Here is a 22432-nt window from a genome sequence, read left to right on the forward strand (position 1 = left end):
AATCCCAGACACTGGGAGATGTTGACCACCTCGCCTGGCACGCAGGAGGTCGTGGGTTCAATCCCAGACACTGAGAGATGTTGACCACCTCGCCTGGCACGCAGGAGGTCGTGGGTTCAATCCCAGACACTGAGAGATGTTGACCACCTCGCCTGGTATGCAGGAGGTCGTGGGTTCAATCCCAGACACTGAGAGATGTTGACCACCTCGCCTGGCACGCAGGAGGTCGTGGGTTCAATCACAGACACTGAGAGATGTTGACCACCTCGCCTGGTACGCAGGAGGTCGTGGGTTCAATCCCAGACACTGAGAGATGTTGACCACCTCGCCTGGCACGCAGGAGGTCGTGGGTTCAATCTCAGACACTGAGAGATGTTGACCACCTCGCCTGGCACGCAGGAGGTCGTGGGTTCAATCCCAGACACTGAGAGATGTTGACTACCTCGCCTGGAACGCAGGAGGTCGTGGGTTCAATCCCAGACACTGAGAGATGTTGACCACCTCGCCTGGAACGCAGGAGGTCGTGGGTTCAATCCCAGACACTGAGAGATGTTGACCACCTCGCCTGGCACGCAGGAGGTCGTGGGTTCAATCCCAGACACTGAGAGATGTTGACTACCTCGCCTGGCACGCAGGAGGTCGTGGGTTCAATCCCAGACACTGGGAGATGTTGACCACCTCGCCTGGCACGCAGGAGGTCGTGGGTTCAATCCCAGACACTGAGAGATGTTGACCAGCTCGCCTGGTACGCAGGAGGTCGTGGGTTCAATCCCAGACACTGAGAGATGTTGACTACCTCGCCTGGTACGCAGGAGGTCGTGGGTTCAATCCCAGACACTGGGAGATGTTGACCACCTCGCCTGGCACGCAGGAGGTCGTGGGTTCAATCCCAGACACTGAGAGATGTTGACTACCTCGCCTGGTACGCAGGAGGTCGTGGGTTCAATCCCAGACACTGGGAGATGTTGACCACCTCGCCTGGCACGCAGGAGGTCGTGGGTTCAATCCCAGACACTGAGAGATGTTGACTACCTCGCCTGGCACGCAGGAGGTCGTGGGTTCAATCCCAGACACTGAGAGATGTTGACCACCTCGCCTGGCACGCAGGAGGTCGTGGGTTCAATCCCAGACACTGAGAGATGTTGACCACCTCGCCTGGCATGCAGGAGGTCGTGGGTTCAATGCAGACACTGAGAGATGTTGACCACCTCGCCTGGCACGCAGGAGGTCGTGGGTTCAATGCCAGACACTGAGAGATGTTGACCACCTCGCCTGGCACGCAGGAGGTCGTGGGTTCAATGCCAGACACTGAGAGATGTTGACCACCTCGCCTGGCATGCAGGAGGTCGTGGGTTCGATCCCAGACACTGAGAGATGTTGACCACCTCGCCTGGCACACAGGAGGTCGTGGGTTCGATCCCAGACACTGAGAGATGTTGACCACCTCGCCTGGCACGCAGGAGGTCGTGGGTTCGATCCCCACCCTTGACGACGCCCGCCGATGTTTATTCGGTGGTCGCGTGACGTCTTCCGAATTAGAAATGTTTAGTCTACGAAACGGGCGCGAATAAGTTCCACTGTCCGTGCACGCTCACGCGCTGCCCGGTACGTGCGCATCACCCTCGCCTACTTTCTCCGCTCCCTCCAGCGACGAGGAGGCCGCCACGGCGCGGATGACGGAGCGGCACGCGGAGACGGAGGTGTAAGAGGAGAAGAGGTGGAGGATGAGGTGTCAAGAGTCGGAGTCGGAAGTTGTGTGTTTGTGGGCAAGGCGGCCACTGTAGTAGTACCGTCCTTATTGCTGTTGTTATATTGATGGTGAAAAGTTATTTCTCACCCACCCCCCTCACCCCGACTTTTTATTCAAGCTTTTAGTTGTGTGATGTCCGGTACTCACACAGAGACCCAAAGACTCGCACAGAGACCCACAGACTCACCACACAGACACCCATAGACTCACCACAAATAGACCCACAGACTCATCACACAGAGAGCCACACAGAGGACCCACAGACTCACCACACAGAGACCCACAGACTCACCACACAGAGAACCACAGACTTATCACACAGAGACCCACACAGAGATCCACAGACTCACCACACAGAGACCCACAGACTCACCACACAGAGACCCACAGACTCACCACTCAGAGACCCGTAGACTCACCACACAGAGACCCTTAGACTCACACACAGAGACCCGTAGACTCACCACACAGAGACCCTTAGACTCACACACAGAGACCCATAGACTCACCACACAGAGACCCATAGACCCACCACACAGAGACCCACAGACTCATCACACAGAGACCCATAGACTCACTCACACAGAGACCCATAGACTCACTCACACAGAGACCCATAGACTCACTCACACAGAGACCCATAGACTCACTCACACAGAGACCCATAGACTCACTCACACAGACCTATAGACTCACTCACACAGAGACCCACAGACTCACCACACAGAGACCCACAGACTCACCACTCAGAAACCCGTAGACTCACCACACAGAGACCCACAGACTCACACACAGACCCATAGACTCACCACACAGTGACCCACAGACTCACCACACAGACCCATAGACTCACCACACAGAGACCCACAGACTCACCACACAGACCCATAGACTCACCACACAGAGACCCACAGACTCACCACACAGAGACCCACAGACTCACCACACAGAGACCCACAGACTCACCACACAGAGACCCACAGACTCACCAGACCCACAGACTCACCACACAGAGACCCACAGACTCACCACACAGAGACCCACAGACTCACCACAGGGACCCACAGACTCACCACACAGAGACCCACAGACTCACCACACTGACCCATACAGGTGTAATAAGTGTCTCCGACACGCTAAGAACTCAAGTCGTTTATTAATAAATCTATGGCACAGCTGGTTGTCGCTTGTCTCTCACTGCGGAGTGATGATGATCGCCGCACCGGGAACTTCTTTTAGGCCGAGTTGACCTTGGGGAGGCCCACGACCGGTTCAGATAATAGTCAACTGTTTTTGGCCGTAAAATAAAAAATGAAAATAAAAAAATAATAGAAATAATATAAATAAAATAATAAATCACGACGTTTCGGGGGCAACACAAGCTGCCTACGTCAGGTGTAAAAAGGCAGCAAAGTAACTGCACGTCGTGATTAATAATGTTATTTATTAAAAATATTGATTTATTTATTATTATCTATCTCTACTGTAGTCTATGGGTCTCTGTGACCCCCCCCCCTCCGTGCGGATCGTGAATCGAGGTCAGAATCGACCGACGGCTTGCAATCGAAGTCGATTCTAACGTTATCGCATGGAGGAATCGATTGCTCTCGATCCACGGATCGATCCGACGCCATCACCGAGAACCAAATCGCAATGGAGGGAGACGCCATCAGCTCCCAGCGAGTCGCGAAGTTGCCACCACCTCCACCTCCTCCACCACCTCCACCACCTCCTCCACCTCAATTGCCTCGCGACATCAACGACCCTCCCACAGCAGCAGCGGCAGCGGAATCAGCAACAACGAAGTCAACACCCGCCACTGAGGCCTACACCGCCATGCAGCCTGCGGCCTCTGCCCAAGCCGCGTCGCATTCTGCGGGGGAGATTCAGGCGAGGGTCGGTGGCGGCGAGGAGGAGGAGGAGGAAGATGATGAAGCGATGGAGCTGCTGACCGTCATGACCGTCGATCTAATCACCGGCTACGTAGCTCACCTGACGCAACAGCCGGAGCAGCGGCGGCAGCTCCGCAAGCAGCAGCAGGAGCAGCAGCAGCAGCCTGTGCATCAGCGACTGCAGCAGCGGCAGCGGCAGCTTCAGGAGGTGCAGGAGCAGCTCCCGGAGTTGCAGCGACATCTCGAGCTGGCGCAGCAGCAGCAGCGGCAGCGGGCGGAGACGCTCTGGCAGCAGCAGCTCCAGCACATGCAGCATGTGCAGCAGCAGCTCCAGCAGGTGCAGCGGCAACAGGAGCTTGTGCAGCAGGTGCAGGAGCAGATGCAGAAGGTGCAGCGGCAACAGGAGCTTGTGCAACAGCTGCAGGAGCAGGAGCTTGTGCAGCAGCAACAGAAGCTTGTGCAGCAGCAGGAGCAGCAGCAGCAGGAGCAGCTGCAGAAGGTGCTGCAGCTGCTACAGGAAGTGCAGGAGCAGCAGCTGACGCATCGGTTCGAGCAGCTGCAGCTAATGCAACAGGAGCATCTGGAGCAGTCGCAGCAGTTCGAGGACCTTCAGGAGCTGCGGCGGCAACTCCAGCGGCAGGTGCGGGAGGCCGGGGCGCAGCTGCAGACCTCCCAGCGGCTGCTGCGTGCGGAGCGGCTGCAGGAGGCGTTCGACACCCGAGGAGACGTCTTGCTGGCAGAGTTCGAAGCCTCCATCCCGGACTTTGTGAGCGGCGCGGAGCGGCTGGCGAAGCGAGTGGAGCCGCGCCGGCTGGTCGTGACCATGGCCTGGAAGGTTCTCAACGGAGCGCCCCTGAGCTGGGACGGCGTCCTGTCCGCGGTGGTGTACTGCGCGCTGCTCGTCAAGAGCCTCGGGGCCTGCGGGCGGCTGGGAGACTCGGAGAAGACGCGGCCCCTGACGGACCTGGTGGCCGCTGTGCTGCTGGTCGAACGCAGAAGCTGGCTCATGGAGCACGGAGGCTGGGTGAGGGGTTACACACCACCAACACCGCCACCACCAACACCACCGCCACCACCAACACCACCACCAACACCACTACCGTCGCCAACACCACCACCAACACCACTACCACCACCACCACCAACACCACTACCGTCGCCACCATCAACACCACCGCCACCACAACACCACCACCAACACCACCACCAACACCACTACCGTCGCCACCACCAACACCACCACCAACACCACTACCGTCGCCACCATCAACACCACCACCAACACCACCACCACCACCAACACCACTACCGTCGCCACCACCACCAACACCACTACCACCACCAACACCACCACCAACACCACTACCACCACCAACACCACCGCCACCACCAACACCACCACCAACACCACTACCGTCGCCACCACCAACACCACCACTAACACCACTACCGTCGCCACCACCAACACCACCACTAACACCAACACCACCACCGTCGCCACCGCCACCACTAACACCACTAGCCAGCCACTCACAGGGGGTGTCTTCTTCCCATATTTGAGGCACCTCAGCCTCAGCAGGGTTATCCCCACTTTGTGCCATGATGTTTTCCAGGCTGAGGGATTTCCCCTCCCCCAGGTCCTCACAGAAATGCTCAGCAAATCTGCAAACCTGTTCCTGGGGGTCGTAGATTGAATCTCCGTTCTTTCCCCTAAGGATGGTAATAGGTGTGGCGCTGCAGGTTACTTTTTTGATGGAATTAAAGAGCGATTTGTGATCGTGGGCCATTGAGGCAGACTCCATCTCCTCAGCAACACACGACCACCAACCATCCTTGCAGCGCCTCACGGCTCTCCGAACCTCCGAGCGAAGGCTGCGCTAAGCCTCATTCTCTGACAGTGGGATGCTGTAGAGTCTACAGCATCCCACTGTCAGAGAATGAGGCTACAGTCTACAGTGTAGACGATGAGAGTGGGCCTGTCGCTTTTTCTCAACCAGCATGAACACCTCCTCTGTCAGCCAGGGTCTCTGGGGAGGTCTGGACGGTGTACCCAAAGCAGCCATTGCAGCTGCATGAGCCACAGTCCTAAACCTTGCTCATTTCCCCTCGACATCAGGAGTGGGGGATGATGCAAACCCCAGCCGCAAGCGATGATGCAATTCTCGCTTACAACTTTCATCAGCTAGCTGAGACCAGGCCACTATGGGTTTGAATGGGGTCCTGGGTGTACACCCACCACCGGAGTGGGAGAATGGCAGACACATCTTACAGATGACAAATGGGCAGTGTCTCATTACCCAGTGTCTCACTACCCAGTGTCTCACCACCCAGTGTCTCACCACCCAGTGTCTCTCTACCCAGTGTCTCACTACCCAATGTCTCACTACCCAGTGTCTCACTACCCAGTGTCTCTCTACCCAGTGTCTCACTACCCAGTGTCTCTCTACCCAGTGTCTCACCACCCAGTGTCTCTCTACCCAGTGTCTCACTACCCAGTGTCTCACCACCCAGTGTCTCACCACCCAGTGTCTCTCTACCCAGTGTCTCACTACCCAGTGTCTCACTACCCAGTGTCTCACTACCCAGTGTCTCACTACCCAGTGTCTCTCTACCCAGTGTCTCACTACCCATTGTCTCACTACCCAGTGTCTCTCTATCCAGTGTCTCGCTACCCAGTGTCCCACTACCCAGTGACTCGCTACCCAGTGTCTCACTACCCAGTGTCTCACTACCCAGTGTCTCACCACCCAGTGTCTCACTACCCAGTGTCTCACCACCCAGTGTCTCACTAGCAGTGTCTCACCACCCAGTGTCTCACTACCCAGTGTCTCACCACCCAGTGTCTCACTACCCAATGTCTCACTACCCAGTGTCTCTCTACCCAGTGTCTCTCTACCCAGTGTCTCACCACCCAGTGTCTCTCTACCCAGTGTCTCACTACCCAGTGTCTCACTACCCAGTGTCTCACTACCCAGTGACTCACCACCCAGTGTCTCACCACCCAGTGTCTCTCTACCCAGTGTCTCACTACCCAGTGTCTCACTACCCAGTGTCTCTCTACCCAGTGTCTCACTACCCAGTGTCTCTCTACCCAGTGTCTCACTACCCAGTGTCTCACTACTCAGTATCTCACTACCCAGTGTCTCACTACCCAGTGTCTCTCTATCCAGTGTCTCACTACCCAGTGTCTCACTACCCAGTGTCTCTCTACCCAGTGTCTCACTACCCAGTGTCTCACTACCCAGTGTCTCTCTACCCAGTGTCTCACTACCCAGTGTCTCACCACCCAGTGTCTCACTACCCAGTGTCTCACTACCCAGTGTCTCTACCCAGTGTCTCACTACCCAGTGTCTCACTACCCAGTGTCTCACTACCCAGTGTCTCACTACCCAGTGTCTCACTACCCAGTGACTCACCTGTGTGATGATGATGGTGGTGATGATGGTGGTGATGATGGTGGTGGTGATGATGATGATGATGGTGGTGGTGATGATGATGGTGGTGGTGGTGATGGTGGTGGTGGTGGTGATGATGATGGTGGTGATGTTGGTGGTGATGATGATGGTGGTGATGGTGGTGATGATGATGATGGTGGTGGTGGTGATGATGATGATGGTGGTGGTGGTGGTGGTGATGGTGGTGGTGGTGATGATGGTGGTGGTGATGGTGGTGATGATGATGGTGGTGGTGATGGTGGTGATGATGATGATGGTGATGATGATGATGTGGTGGTGATGATGATGGTGATGATGATGGTGGTGATGATGATAATGATGATGGTGGTGATGGTGGTGATTATGATGATGATGGGGCTCCGTTCTGTTTCTCCTCCTTGGTGCTGCCACACAGGAGGGCTTCCTGCGAGCGCTCGAGCCGGGGACTCCCACCTAGGAGAGGAGCCACAGACGTCGAGCTCCGACGGGCAGCGGCAGTGGAGACGAGTAGAGAGAGAGGAGAGAGTGAGGAGAGAGTGAGGGGAGAGAGTGAGGAGAGAGAGTGAGGAGAGAGTGAGGGGAGAGAGTGAGGAGAGAGAGAGAGGAGAGAGACAGAGAGAGGAGAGAGACAGAGTGAGGAGAGAGGGGAGAGAGAGAGAGGAGAGAGTGAGGAGAGAGAGAAAGTGAGGGAGAGAGAGTGAGGAGTGAGAGAAAGCGCATCGTAATTTCTGAATCGTGATGTAAACATTTTAAACTTGAGGGAATTCATGTCTTGGCAGTGCAATGAGAGATGCAAACATTGAAATGGTTCGGGGCTTGAATCGGATGAAAATTCAGAGGCGTTAAAACGTGCAAACTACCAACTGAAATGTTCATTATTTTAAAGAAATTCCACAATAACAATTGTCGTGGGGTACGTGTTGCTGTGTGCGTTTACTCAATTTGACTTGAAGTCTTCCCGCAGAAATCTGCTTCCACAGGAACAAAACATACAGCCAAGGAATTGTGGTGACGTGTTGTTTTAAATTGTCTGAATTTTTGTAAAACACTTTTAAGTCACAACATCAGACAGTAGTTTTGATCGTTGATGAATAATGTTTGTGTGTTTAGCGTCACCGACATAAAGTGCGTGCAAGTAAGTCGTGATTTTTAAACGTAATCTTCACTTATCATGGAACACAAATCTGAGTAGTAGTAGTATCAAGGCACGGAGCTGTGTGAACATAAAGCTGGATACTCGCAGTCACCTCAAGTCATTCTCATGTTCTGAGAAAAGGATTATTTGAAACTCTTAGTTTTTTTCGGGAAAAAACAAGTTTTAAATAAGTCATATAAATAATTAAATAAAATTATAATTTTATTTAATTATAATGTCTAAGCCACGCAGGAAAACATAAAAAATGCTAAATACCGGTGAGTGTTGACCGAGTGATTGATGTGAAACTCTCTGCAATAAATGTGACTTGTTGCGTCTCTTAAAACATCTGTGCTGTTCTCTCGCCGCCGTGCTGCAGGAACAATGTTCCTGGAGGATTTCTGCTTTTGTTTAAATCCACGTTTTACGTGACACCCGCAGTGAGTCCAACTGGGTCACAGACGTAGTGGGAGCAACGCTGCTTCACCAACTCAACACAACACCAGCTGCACTTGGGGGTGTTCAATGCCCATCTACCCCACGCTACGCAGAGGTCGCAACCGGGTACCCCATACCCGTACTCTACCCCATACCCATACCCTACCTGATACCCGTACTCTACCCCATACCCATACCCTACCTGATACCCGTACTCTACCCCATACCCATACCCTACCTGATACCGGTACTCTACCCCATACCCATACCCTACCCCATACTCGTACCCTACCCCATACCCTACCCGATACCCGTACTCTACCCCATACCCGTACCCTACCTGATACCCGTACTCTACCCGATACCCGTACTCTACCCGATACCCGTACCCTACCCCGATACCCGTACTCTACCCGATACCTGTACCCTACCCGATACCCGTACCCTACCCGATACCCGTACCCTACCAGATACCCGTACCCTACCTGATACCCGTACGATACCCGTACCCTACCTGATACCTGTACCCTACCCGTACCCTACCCGATACCCGTACCCTACCTGATACCCGTACCCGATACCCGTACCCTACCCGATACCCGACTACCCATACCGGGTACGGGTAGACCGTGAGTCACTGGTGAGTCACCGTTTGTCACTCATTTCCCAACGTCTTGTCTCTTCTCACAATTCAAGTTCCTAGAATCAACCCACCCGCGCCTGCAACATGGCTTCATCCCAGAGGTCGCAATCAGGTACCCGATACCCGTACCCTACCCGTACCCGGCCGGGTATCGGGTACGGTACGGGTACTGACACTGTCTTTCTGACAGACCTGTTCTGAGGGCGGCTGCTTGTGTTGTGGCCGAAACGTCATGAGAATTGTATTTTATGACATACACACCACACCACACACACCACACACACCACACCACACACACCACACACACACGACACACACACGACAGACACACACCCCACACACACCACACACACACACCATACACAAACACACACACCACACACACACCACACACACCCCACACATACACACCACACACACCACACACACCACACACACACACCCCACACACCCCACACACACCACACACACACCCCACACACACACACCACACACACACCACACACACTCCACACACCACACACACACCACACACACTCCACACACCACACACACACCACACACACACCACACACACACCACACACACACCCCACACACACCACACACACACACACCACACACAGTCCACTCAGCACACACTTCACAACTCACGTCATCCTCTTGTTTTTCTTCTCTCTCTCTCCGCTCTCTCTGTCTCTCTGGTGATTTCGCTAAAGTCACAGACACATGCCCCGGCAATAGCCGTAACGCAACTTTGAACAGGATTGTGGATTTGGTGTTTCGGGTCCGATTGCGCAACACAAAAGGGGTCGTTAAGTCGGAAACATTCTCAAGATTTATTGCGACATAAATTACCCGCGACATTCCACTGTGTGGTGCTGTAAGTACATTTTTATACGTACAGTACTGTATACACAAACCCACACAGAGACCCACAGACTCATCACACAGAGACCCACAGACTCACCACACAGAGACCCATAGACTCAACACACAGAGACCCACAGACTCACCACACAGAGACCCACAGACTCACCACACAGAGACCCACAGACTCACCACACAGAGACCCACAGACTCAGCACACAGAGACTCACAGACTCACCACACAGAGACCCACAGACTCACCACACAGAGACCCACAGACTCACCACACAGAGACCCACAGACTCACCACACAGAGACCCACAGACTCACCACACAGAGACCCACAGACTCACCACACAGAGACCCCAGACTCATCACACAGAGACCCACAGACTCACCACACAGAGACCCACAGACTCAGCACACAGAGACCCACAGACTCACCACACAGAGACCCACAGACTCACCACACAGAGACCCACAGACTCACCACACAGAGACCCACAGACTCACCACACAATACCCACAGACTCACCACACAGAGACCCATAGACTCACCACACAGAGACCCACAGACTCACCACACAGAGACCCACAGACTCACCACACAGAGACCCACAGACTCACCACACAGAGACCCACAGACTCACACACAGAGACCCACAGACTCACCACACAGAGACCACAGACTCAGCCACACAGAGACCCACAGACTCACCACACAGAGACCCACAGAGACCTCCACACAGAGACCCACAGACTCAGCACACAGAGACCCACAGACTCACCACACAGAGACCCACAGACTCACCACACAGAGACCCACAGACTCACCACACAGAGACCCACAGACTCACCACACAAATACCCACAGACTCACCACACAGAGACCCACTAGACTCACCACACAGAGACCCACAGACTCACCACACAGAGACCCACAGACTCACCACACAGAGACCCACAGACTCATCCACACAGAGACCCACAGACTCAGCACACAGAGACCCACAGACTCTACACACAGAGACCCACAGACTCAGCACACAGAGACCCACAGACTCACCACACAGAGACCCACAGACTCACACACAGAGACCCCACAGACTCACCACACAGAGACCCACAGACTCACCACACAGAGACCCACAGACTCACCACACAGAGACCCACAGACTCAGCACACAGAGACTCACATACTCACCACACAGAGACCCACAGACTCACCACACAGAGACCCACAGACTCACCACACAGAGACCCACAGACTCACCACAGAGACCCACAGACTCACCACACAGAGACCCACAGACTCACCACAGAGACCCACAGACTTACCACACAGAGACCCACAGACTCACCACACAGAGACCCACAGACTCACCACACAGAGACCCACAGACTCACCACACAGAGACCCACAGACTCACCACACAGAGACCCACAGACTCACCACACAGAGACCCACAGACTCACCACACAGAGACCCACAGACTCACCACACAGAGACCCACAGACTCACCACACAGAGACCCACATAATCACCACACAGAGACCCACAGACTCACCACACAGAGACCCACAGACTCATCACACAGAGACCCATAGACTCATCACACAGAGACCCATAGACTCAGCACACAGAGACCCATAGACTCACCACACAGAGACCCATAGACTCATCACACAGAGACCCACAGACTCACCTCACAGAGACCCACAGACTCACCACACAGAGACCCATAAACTCACCACAGAGACCCACAGACTCACCTCACAGAGACCCACAGACTCACCACACAGAGACCCATAAACTCACCACAGAGACCCATAGACTCACCACAGAGACCCACAGACTCACCACACAGAGACCCACAGACTCACCACACATAGACCCACAGACTCACCACACAGAGACCCACAGACTCACCACACAGAGACCCACAGACTCACCACACAGAGACCCATAGACTCACCACACAGAGACCCACAGACTCACCACACAGAGACCCATAGACTCACCACACAGAGACCCACAGACTCACCACACAGAGACACACAGACTCACACAGAGACACACAGACTCACCACACAGAGACCCACAGACTCACCTCGTTGTGGGGTTGAGGTCAGACGTTCCGTGCCGCTACCTCGCGCAGGCCTCTGTGATCACGTGGGGCCTTAGCAACGCGCGTTTAGAAAAACGTAGAGCGGATAGGCGACCACGTGATGCGATCCATATTTAGATTTCGTAGACCTGATAGGCACTGCCTATAGACTCAACACTGCACCATAGACTCACCACCCACTTACTCACCCACTCACTCACTCACCCAACCACTCACCCACCTACTCACCCACCCACTCACCCACCTACTCACCCACCCACTCACCCACCCACTCACCACCCACTCACCCACCCACCCACTCACCCACCTACTCACCCACCCACTCACCCACCCACTCACTCACCACCCACCCACTCACCTACCCACACACCCACCCACTCACCCACCCACTCACCACCCACCCACTCACCCACCCACTCACTCACCACCCACTCACTCACCCTCTCACCCACTCACTCACTCACCTACTCACTCACCCACCCACCCACTCACCCATCCACTCACCACCCACTCACTCACCCACCCATCCACCCACTCACCCACCCACTCACTCACTCACCAACCCACCCACCCACTCACCCACCCACCCACTCACCCACCCACCCACTCACCACCCACTCACTCACCAACCCACCCACTCACCCACCCACCCACTCACTCACCCACCCACCCACTCACTCACCCACCCACCCACCCACTCACCCACCTACTCACCACCCACTCACTCACCCACTCATTCACTCACTCACCCACTCACCCACTCACCCACCCACTCACTCACCCACCCACTCACTTACTCACCCACCCACTCACCCACCTACTCACCCACCCACTCACCCACCCACTCACCCACCCACCCACTCACCCACCTACTCACCACCCACTCACTCACCCACTCATTCACTCACTCACCCACTCACCCACTCACCCACTCACCCACCCACTCACCCACCCACCCACTCACCACCCACTCACTCACCCACTCACTCACTCACTTTTTCAAGATTCACTGCAATTAAATCTATTATCGGCTCAATTTTTTCGTAAATATTACAGCTTCCGTTCTAGGATTGGCAAACCGAGCTAGTAAAGTATAAGCTGACATACTTTTACAGATTTTTTTGTTAAAATCAGGCGCGTTAGGTTGTCGTGAGGGACATTTACCTCAACTTTATCGGGATAAACGACGTGGCAACGATTAACGAGGGTTACTTTCTTTATTTTCACAACATTTACTTATTATACTTTCACGCGCGGAGTCACCCGAAGGCTTCCTGACCCCCACCGAATTGGCGGGAATTTTCAAATGTTTCGTAAAAAATTACCTGAAACCAGTTGCCCGTGTTTCCCTGTGCGACTAGTCGCCGGGGGGGACAGGACCTGGTTGCATTGTCCGCAGGTGCCGGTGGGCACACCTCCCACATTGCTGCCGCAACCGTGGATTCAGTTTGGTAAGCGGAGCTGGTTTGTACACCCCTCTCGCCGTGTGAGTTTGTCTCCTCTCCGTATCGCAGGGGCCGAGTGTGGGCTGTGCCTGGCGAGCCGGGCCGTGCGTCCGCTCGTGTCGGCCTCGCGTGCTCTGAACGTGAAGGACACGACGACCCGGTCGACTGCTCTTCGTGGGGAGTCAGCTTCCAGGCAGAGGTCGCAACCGGGTACCCGATACCCGTACCCTACCCAATAGCCGGCTACACGTACCCAGCCGGGTACGGGTAGCCGTTTGCGACCCTGGTGCGGCCGGGTACTGGTAGGCCGTGAGTCACTGGTGAGTCACCGTTTGTCACTCATTTCCCAACGTCTTGTCTCTTCTCACAATTCAAGTTCATAGAATCAACCCACTCGCGCCTGCAACATGGCTTCATCCCAGAGGTCACAATCAGGTATCCGATACCCGTACCCTACCCGATAGCCGGCTACCCGTACCCGGCCGGGTACTGGTACGGGTACCCGTTTGCGACCCTGGTGCGGCCAGGTACGGGTAGGCCGTGAGTCACTGGTGAGTAACCGTTTGTCACTCATTTCGGGTAGGGTACGGGTAGGCCGTGAGTCACCGGTGAGTAACCGTTTGTCACTCATTTCGGGTAGGGTACGGGTGGCGTACGGGAACCCGCACCCGGCCGGGTACTGGTACGGGTAAGGAATCAAAACCCGTTTGCGACCTCTGCTTCCAGGGCAGATGAGCCCGACCCACCTGGAGGGCCGGCGTCACGGACTCGTTCGAAGATTCGACTCTCACGATCCCCGCGCGTTGCACGCTCCCACACCGCCGTGGCTTGTCGCGCTCGCGTGAGTCGTGGCGAGCGTTTGGCTGATCCTTTCCGCCATCGAGCTGACGGGCGTTGTTTACACGTTGTGGGTGGGAGATGTCTATTGTGGGGATCTTGTAGGACGCGATTGTTGTGTTGTTAATTTCTCTCGCTGCTGTGTTTTTTTTCTCTCTCTCGGTGTACATATTGTACAGTTGGGTTTGGGTAATTTATCGTGCTGTCTTGTTATTGTAGGAGCGCACCTGCTTGTTGTTCTGTATAATTGTACGTCGGTTGCTTACTTGCGGGGGAGTTGGCAGCCGGGACGGCTGGAAGCTACAGAGAGGGGGGTGATGTAGTGACTGTGAATGTCACCGTGTGCTGCCGGGCTTACGAAGCTACGGCGGATAATGTGTTGGCATTACGTGCAGCCCGCTCACTGGGCGTAGTACCAGCAGCGCTAGCGGGGACTTGGGTGAGCGCTGGTCAGCGCGGAGGCACCACGTGCAGTGTGCGGTGAGGGAGCGAGAGGGAGCGTCAGCCAGCCAGGGTTGCGTTGGGGCACGATACGCCGGTTGACCTGCCGACTCGTCACCGGATGATGTTGGAGGGGAGCCACCGGTGGACGGGGGCGGCTGGACGGTCACGTGGTATAGAAGAGCTCTCGGGAGCCTTCGTGAAAGAGTCGGAGAGATCTAGAAGGTGGGCGGGGCGAGGGCCGGAGCCAGCCCAGCCCAGGCCGATATAACGGGGGGGGGGGGGGCCCGTGGGGGGGTCGTGGGTTCTTCGTGTGGCCGGTGAAGAAGATTCGGGGAGAAGAAGCCTCTAGCCACGCGCTCCGGGAGACAGCAGCTCGTGGTCCGGGCCGGGATAGCGAGCCGTGTCTAGTTGTGCCGTAGCGTGGGATAGATGGGCCCTCAACATAGTAGTAGATTTTTACCCTTTCAACTGGTACAAAACTGACACCTTTATACAAGGGGTCATGTTTGCAATAACCACAACACAAGCAGTCAAAATGCAAACAAAAAGAAACTCTGATGATGATGATATGCACTGTCCTTGAAGTTGATTGGTCCACACCCGAGACAGCTTTCCTTAGAGCCCAGTCTCCATTGGTGTTGGACCAGATGACGCCACAAGGCGCACAACTCAACACCCAAGTGTAGCTCGTGTTGTGTTGAGTTGGTGAAATAGCGTTGCTCCCAAGACGTCTTCCGACTCAGTTGGATTCACTACGTATGTCTATAAAACATGGATTTAAACAAATGCAACAAGCCTCCAGGAAAATTGTTCTTGAAGCACGGCGAGAAAAAAAGGCACAAATGTTTTAAGAGACGCAGCACGTAATTTATTGCAGATAGTTTCACATCAATAATGTAATCTCAGTCAACACTCACCGTGTTATTATTGATCCCCCCATTATTGGCAGACATTGTGTCAAAGGTAGAGGCGCAGCCCTGCAATTCCTGCTCGTGCCACCGCTGGCAGATGGGGCACCACGAGAGGCGGGGGGGAGGGGTAATTTTGACTTTTTCACGTTGGCCAGAGATCTTTGAAGAGGACTTTGTACACGATATGAATACGTCATGACCAATGCCGACAGGAACTAAACGATGTTTGTCGTGAGTGTTGCTGCGTTGTGCATGTTGTCGACTTCCCACAGGATTATAAGATAAAAGGCGTCGTGATGTTCTCACAGGTCAACAATCTTTAGGACCCGACGGGACATTCCATAACTAAAGCTTCATCCTCTGTTCCTGAGGATATCGTTTTTGGTTGCTTAGTACACTAAGAGAACAGATTTAAAAATAATCCATTCTAGATTTGACGCTTTCATGACTGCAAGGATTCATACTCTTAGGTGTTTTCTGGTAAAGTCACGTGGGTAAAAAATAAGTAAATACAATTTATATAAATAATAATACAAACAAAAAATAAAAAAATTATATATAACATTTTCTTTTATTTCTATTGCTTTTATTATTTTTATTCTTATTTTCCCCTACGTGATGTAGAAATACTAATAGATAAAATAAATAAAATAATTATCTTTAAATATATATTTTTTTATCTTCAATTTTATTTTTTACCTACGTGACTTTACCGAAAAAAACGAACACTTTCAAAAGAATCCTTTTCTCGGAACATGAAAATTACTTTTTTTGAGGCGACTGCGAGTATCCAGCTATATATTTTGACACAGCTCTACTACTTAAGATTTATGTTCCATTAAAAGTTAAGATTACGTTTAAAAATCACGACTTACGTCGGTAACGCTGAACACACAAAATTCATTATGAACGATCAAAGACAAGTCTGACATTGTCACTTAAACAAGTGTTTTACAGAAATTCAGGCAATTTAAAACAACACGTCACCACAATTTCTTGGCTGTAAGTTTTGTTTCTGTGTAACCAGTTTTCAAGACTTCAAGTCAAATTGTGTAAACGCACACAATCAAACGTATCCCACGACAATTCTTTGAACATTTAGGTTGGTAGTTAGCACCTTTTAACGCCTCTGAATTTTCATCCGATTCAAACCCCGAGCCATTTAAATGTTTGCATCTCTCATTGCCACTGCCAAAAAATTAATTCCCTCAAGTTTAAAAATATTAACGATGCAGATATTATGATGCACTTTCTAAAGACTTGTACTATTTTACTGTTCAACGCCTGACAGAGGTCGGACCACACGTTAATGGAAGCCTCATTTTTGTAAAGAGAAAAGTAAAAAATTGACATGGCTTGGTGATGGCCGTTGTCTCTCTTCTGAGGCGCTCGCTCGTCACCGTGGCGTGCGAGATGACCACAACCACCACCACCACCACAACCACCACCACGTGACTTTTATTTCGTGTTGCGCTGCATTTAGCGCCACAGCGTGTGGATTTACAGCGTTCATTCGTTTGTTTGCTGGTGACTTTGTGTATTTCATATCGGAATCGCCTCCAGTGCTGTTGCTGCTGGCGGCAATAAAAGTTGTGTACAAGTCCAAAGTCTCTGTCTCTCTTCTCGTCTTCACTGTCGCTGCCCGTCGGAGCTCGGCGTCTACGGCTCCTCTCCTAGGTGGGCGTCCCCGGCCCGAACGCTCGCAGGAAGCCCTCCTGTGTGGCAGCACAGAAACAGAACGGAAAGAGAGCCCCACCACCACCATCATCGTCATCATCATCACCTTTTGGCGTTGTTCTATGATCTGATACTGGTGGTGAGTCACTGGTACAGAGACACTGGGTAGTGAGACACTGGGTAGTGAGACACTGGGTAGTGAGACACTGGGTAGTGAAACACTGGTACAGAGACACTGGGTAGCGAGACACTGGTACAGAGACACGGGGTAGTGAGACACCGCTAGTGAGACACTAGGTAGTGAGATACTGAGTAGTGAGACACTGGTAGTGAGACACTGGGTAGTGAGACACTGGGTAGTGAGACACTGGTACAGAGACACTGGGCAGTGAGACAATGGTAGTGAGATACTGGGTAGTGAGACACTGGGTAGTGAGACACTGGTACAGAGACACTGGGCAGTGAGACACTGGTAGTGAGATACTGGGTAGTGAGACACTGGGTAGTGAGACACTGGGTAGTGAGACAATGCTTGTGAGACACTGGGTGGTGAGACACTGGGTAGTGAGACACTTTGGTTGAACGCGTGGAATGTTCGAACGCTCACTGCTGAGGAGAGGCTGCCACTCCTCTGTCGGGAGCTGGACAGGTACTGCCTGGATCGCTGTGGCATTCAGGAGGTCCGGTGGACCGGCTCTGGCTCCTGACATCATGAGGGGTGGACAGTCCTCTACTGGGGGCAGGAGACTGCCAAACAACAGGGAGTGGCTCTTCTTCTGAATAAAAGAATGAAGGGGGCATGGGAGCGTGGCGGTGAGGTGTGGGAATTTGTAAGCCCCAGACAACTTTGGGCTCACCTTTCCATCAACCAGAGGCGAGGAGTGGTGGTCGTGGTTACTTATGCCCCCACCGAAGACGAACATCCGTGGAGGGATGCAGACAAGGCCGATGAGTCAGATACCTTCTATGACCTCATGTCACAGATGCTGGCTAAAATGGCCCCTCGGGATAGAGTGAATCTTGTTGGGTGACTTCAATGCCCGAGTTGGTCATGATGCTGGCACCTGGTCTGGAGTGATTGGAGGACATGGGTCAGATCAACTCAATAACAACGGTAGGAGGTTGCTCGATTTTGTACAGCTCATGGGCTTGTAATTACCAACACGCTGTTCCGGCGCAGTGGTGTTGATGGTAGCGGTGTGTAACCCCTCACCCAGCCTCCCTGTTCCATGAGCCAGGTCTTGCGTGTGGTCAACAGCACAGCGGCCACCGCGTCCGTCAAGGGCCAAGTCTCCTCCGAGTCGCCCAGACGACCGGAGGCCCTCAGGTTCTTGACGAGCAGCGCGCAAAACACCACCATGGACAGCACGCAGCCCCAGCTCATGGGCCCCGCGGTGAGAACCTGCCAAGCCAGGGTCATGACCAGCCGGCGCGGGTCCACTTGCTTCGCCAGCTCCTCCGCGCGCCTCACAAAGTCTGGGATGGAGGCTTCGAACTCCGCCAGCAACGCGTCTCCTCGGGTGTCCAGCGCCTCCTGCAGAAGCTCCACACGCATCCGCACCAGCCGCCGGGAGGTCTGGAGCAGCGAGCGCACCTCCCGGAGCTGCCGCTGGATTTTCCGCGCCTGCCGCTGCAGCTCCTGCCACTCCTTGAACTGCTGCAACTGCTGGAAATGCTCCTGCTGCATTTCGTGCAGCTGCTTGAACCGACGCATCAGCTGCACCTCCTGGAGCTGATACTTCTTCTGCAGCTCCTGCAGCAGCTGCTGCTGCTGCTGCACATCCAGGAGCTGCTCCTGCTGCTGCAGCTGCTGCACAAGCTCCTGTTGCCGCTGCACCTGCTGGAGCTGCTCCTGCACCTGCTGCATGTGCTGGAATTGCTGCTGCCAGAGCTTCTCCATCCACTGCTGCTGCTGCTGCTGCGACAGCAGGAGATGTTGCTGCACCGCCGGGAGCTGCTCCTGCAACTGCTGAAGCTGCTGCTGCAGCTGCTGCTGCAGAAGAGGCTGCTGCTGCTGCACAGGCTGCTGCTGCTGCTTCGTCTGCTGCGTCAGGTGAGCCACGTAGCCGGAGATGAGATCGCCGGTTACGATGGTCAGCAACTGCATCGCTTCATCCTCCTCCTCCTCCTCCTCGCAGCCACCGCCCCTCGCCTGAATCTCCCCCGCAGAATGCGACGCGGCTTGGGCAGAGACCGCAGGCTGCATGGCGGTGTAGGCCTCAGTGGCGGGTGTTGACTTCGTTGTTGCTGATTCCGCTGCCGCTGTTGCTGTGGGAGGGTCGTTGATGTCGCGAGGCAATTGAGGAGGTAGAGGAGGTAGAGGGGGTAGAGGAGGTAGAGGAGGAGGTAGAGGAGGTGGCAACTTCGCGACTCGATGGAAGCTGTTGGCTTCTACCTCCATTGCGATTTGGTTAACGGTGATGTCGTCGGATCGATCCGTGGATCGATTCCTCCATGCGATTACGTTAGAATCGACTTCGATTGCAAGCCGTCGGTCGATTCTGACCTCGATTCACGATCCTCACGGGGGGGGTCACAGAGACCCATAGACTACAGGAGAGATAAATAGTAAAAAATAATGTCAATAATAATAGAAATAAAATAATAAATCACGACGTACAGTTTTTTTTTTTCTGTGCCTTTTTACACCTGATGAAGGAAGTTTGTGTTGCCTCCGAAACGTCGTGATTTATTATTTTATTTATATTATTTATATTTTGTATTTTTACCTACGTGACTTTACCGATAAAACCTACTCCTGGCAGTCACGAAAGCTTCAAATGTAGAATTACTGATAGAGACCCATCGACTCTCTAAGCTGTCTTGTGGTTGTTGTTGTTTGACTTGCATCCCACTGGGATGTTTGCACACAGCGTTGGTGTACACGGTGACTTTTGTCTGCAATATTTTGCTGTGTTTTCTTGGATTTTCTGTTTGCACTCAGTCACATAGTCACTTTAAGATGTTTTTTGTTCATGTTTTGTTTTTTGTTTGTTTTTTCATTTTGCACGTAGTCACTTTAAGATGTTTTTGTTCATGTTTTAGTTTTTTGTTTGTTTTTTCATTTTGCACGTAGTCACTTTAAGATGTTTTTTTGTTCATGTTTTTTTGTTTTTTCAGTTTGCACCCGATTCAAGAACCGAATGGCTCACAGGGCTCTACCTAGTACATGAACTTGAACTTGACTCACGCACAGAGACCCATAGACGACACCACGCAGACAGCCAATGACACCTGGGGGCTCTGCCCACGTGGTGCGTAAGCCCCGCCCCCTCCTGACACGTGACCCGCGCTGGGCGTGGCCAGACGCTGTCACGTGGGAGCTGCAGTGGTGCCACGTGTCTCTGTGCTGCTGCTGCTGCTACTTGAAGCCGGTACGGTTATAACAGCAATTGATTAACAGATCACTTGCCTTGACGGCTTAGCGGATCAATTTAGACTTAAAACTTTCGTGGCTGCAGGAATTCATATTCTTGGTTCTTTTGGTAAAATCGCGTTGATGGAAAATAAAAAATAAGAAAAAAAAATGGAAAATAATAAAAGCAAAACACGCCATTTTTTCAATATTTTATTATAATTTTTTTCTATTTACGTGACTTTATAACAGAAAGAACCAATAATCTATAGAGGGTTAGCCGATTTAATTCGTTAATCGATTTGTTGTCTGTTGGGATTTTTGCACACAGAGTTGGTGTAACTGTGATTTTTTGTCTGCAATATTTTGCTGTCTTTTCTTAGATTTTCTGTTTGCACTCAGTCACATATTCACTTTAAGATGTTTTTTGTTCATGTTTTTGTTTGTTGCGGTTGTACCCGATTCAAGAGCCGAATGGCTCACAGGGCTACACCTAATACTTGAACTTGAAGTGGTGGTGACGTCACCAGGACGCTTGTGCACACACCACACACACAGTCACACACACACAGTCACACACACACAGTCACACACCACACACACAGTCACACACACTCACACACCACACACACAGTCACACACCACAGACACACACACAGTCACACACACAGACACACACACCGACACACAACAACAACAACAACCCCCATTCGCCACATTTTCTGTTTGCACTTAGTCACATAGTCACTTTAAGATGTTTTTTGTTCATGCTTTTGTTTTTTGTTTGTTGCGGTTGCACCAGACTCACAGGGCTACACCTAATACATGAACTTGAACTTGCAGTAGTGCAGCTCAACAGGGAGCGGATTCAGCAAGTTGCAGCAGCCTCTTTCGAAGGCGCAGCGACGTCTCTCCAGCAGCAGTAGCAGCATCAGCAGCAGCTGCAGTAGCAGCAGCTGCAGTACACGTGCACAATTCATTCCAAGGTGGGTTTGTGTGGTGTGTGTGTGGTGTGTGTGGTGTGTGACTGTGTTTGTGTGACTGTGTGTGGTGTGTGACTGTGGGGTGTGTGACTGTGTGTGACTGTGTGTGTGTGTGACTGTGTGTGACTGTGTGTGTGTGGTGTGTGCACAAGCATCGTGGTGACCCACCCCCCCGTGTGCCACAGTGCCGGCCTTGATAAGTGCTGCTACTCGCTAACAGCACTTGCCCCCGACAGTCTGTTAGAGGCTATACGGGGGATCTTTGTCTTTGGCAGTGGCGGTGCAGGAGGTGCGTGCAGGAGGTGCGTGCAGGAGGTGCGTGCAGGAGGTGCGTGCAGGAGGTGCGTGCAGGAGGTGCGTGCAGGAGGCCGAACGGCGCCCGGAGGAGACGCGTCCCACGAAGAGCTTCCATGAAGAAGTGCGGGAGCGAGGCGAGAGAGGGATGGGACCAAGGAATTGTGCGTGGGAGGTCTCGTGAGGGAGGGGAGCG

At 53.1% G+C, this 22432-nt stretch overlaps 2 protein-coding genes across 2 annotated transcripts; one reads left to right on the forward strand and one right to left on the reverse strand.

Moving 5' to 3' along the window:
• The first annotated feature begins 4207 nt into the window (after positions 1-4207).
• Positions 4208-7675, forward strand: LOC133355003 (anti-apoptotic protein NR13-like). Its single transcript, XM_061572260.1, has 2 exons — positions 4208-4666; positions 7492-7675. Exons 1-2 carry the CDS (start codon positions 4208-4210, stop codon positions 7531-7533), a joined length of 501 nt encoding a protein of 166 aa, XP_061428244.1. The 3' UTR covers positions 7534-7675.
• An 8202-nt stretch (positions 7676-15877) lies between these two features.
• On the reverse strand, positions 15878-19997 carry LOC133355175 (bromodomain-containing protein DDB_G0280777-like). The gene is made up of 2 exons (XM_061572517.1): positions 18818-19997; positions 15878-17642 (listed from the first exon to the last, which is right to left on the reverse strand). Exons 1-2 carry the CDS (start codon positions 19808-19810, stop codon positions 17601-17603), a joined length of 1035 nt encoding a protein of 344 aa, XP_061428501.1. The 5' UTR covers positions 19811-19997; the 3' UTR covers positions 15878-17600.
• Positions 19998-22432: the final 2435 nt, after the last annotated feature.

The sequence above is a fragment of the Lethenteron reissneri genome, chromosome 50 (genome assembly GCF_015708825.2).
Source record: "Lethenteron reissneri isolate LAM-NWPU_2019-01 chromosome 50, ASM1570882v1, whole genome shotgun sequence".
NCBI classification, from domain to species: Eukaryota; Metazoa; Chordata; class Hyperoartia; order Petromyzontiformes; family Petromyzontidae; genus Lethenteron; species Lethenteron reissneri.

Bases quoted from the DNA above. Each gene is read 5' to 3' on its own strand.
- LOC133355003 (XM_061572260.1), top strand. From the start codon at position 4,208: ATGCAACAGGAGCATCTGGAGCAGTCGCAGCAGTTCGAGGACCTTCAG. The intron at 4,667-7,491 runs GTGAGGGGTTAC...GCTGCCACACAG, and splicing joins TCATGGAGCACGGAGGCTGG to GAGGGCTTCCTGCGAGCGCT.
- LOC133355175 (XM_061572517.1), bottom strand. From the start codon at position 19,810: ATGCAGCCTGCGGTCTCTGCCCAAGCCGCGTCGCATTCTGCGGGGGAG. The intron at 17,643-18,817 runs GTGAGGGGTTAC...GCTGCCACACAG, and splicing joins TCATGGAACAGGGAGGCTGG to GAGGGCTTCCTGCGAGCGTT.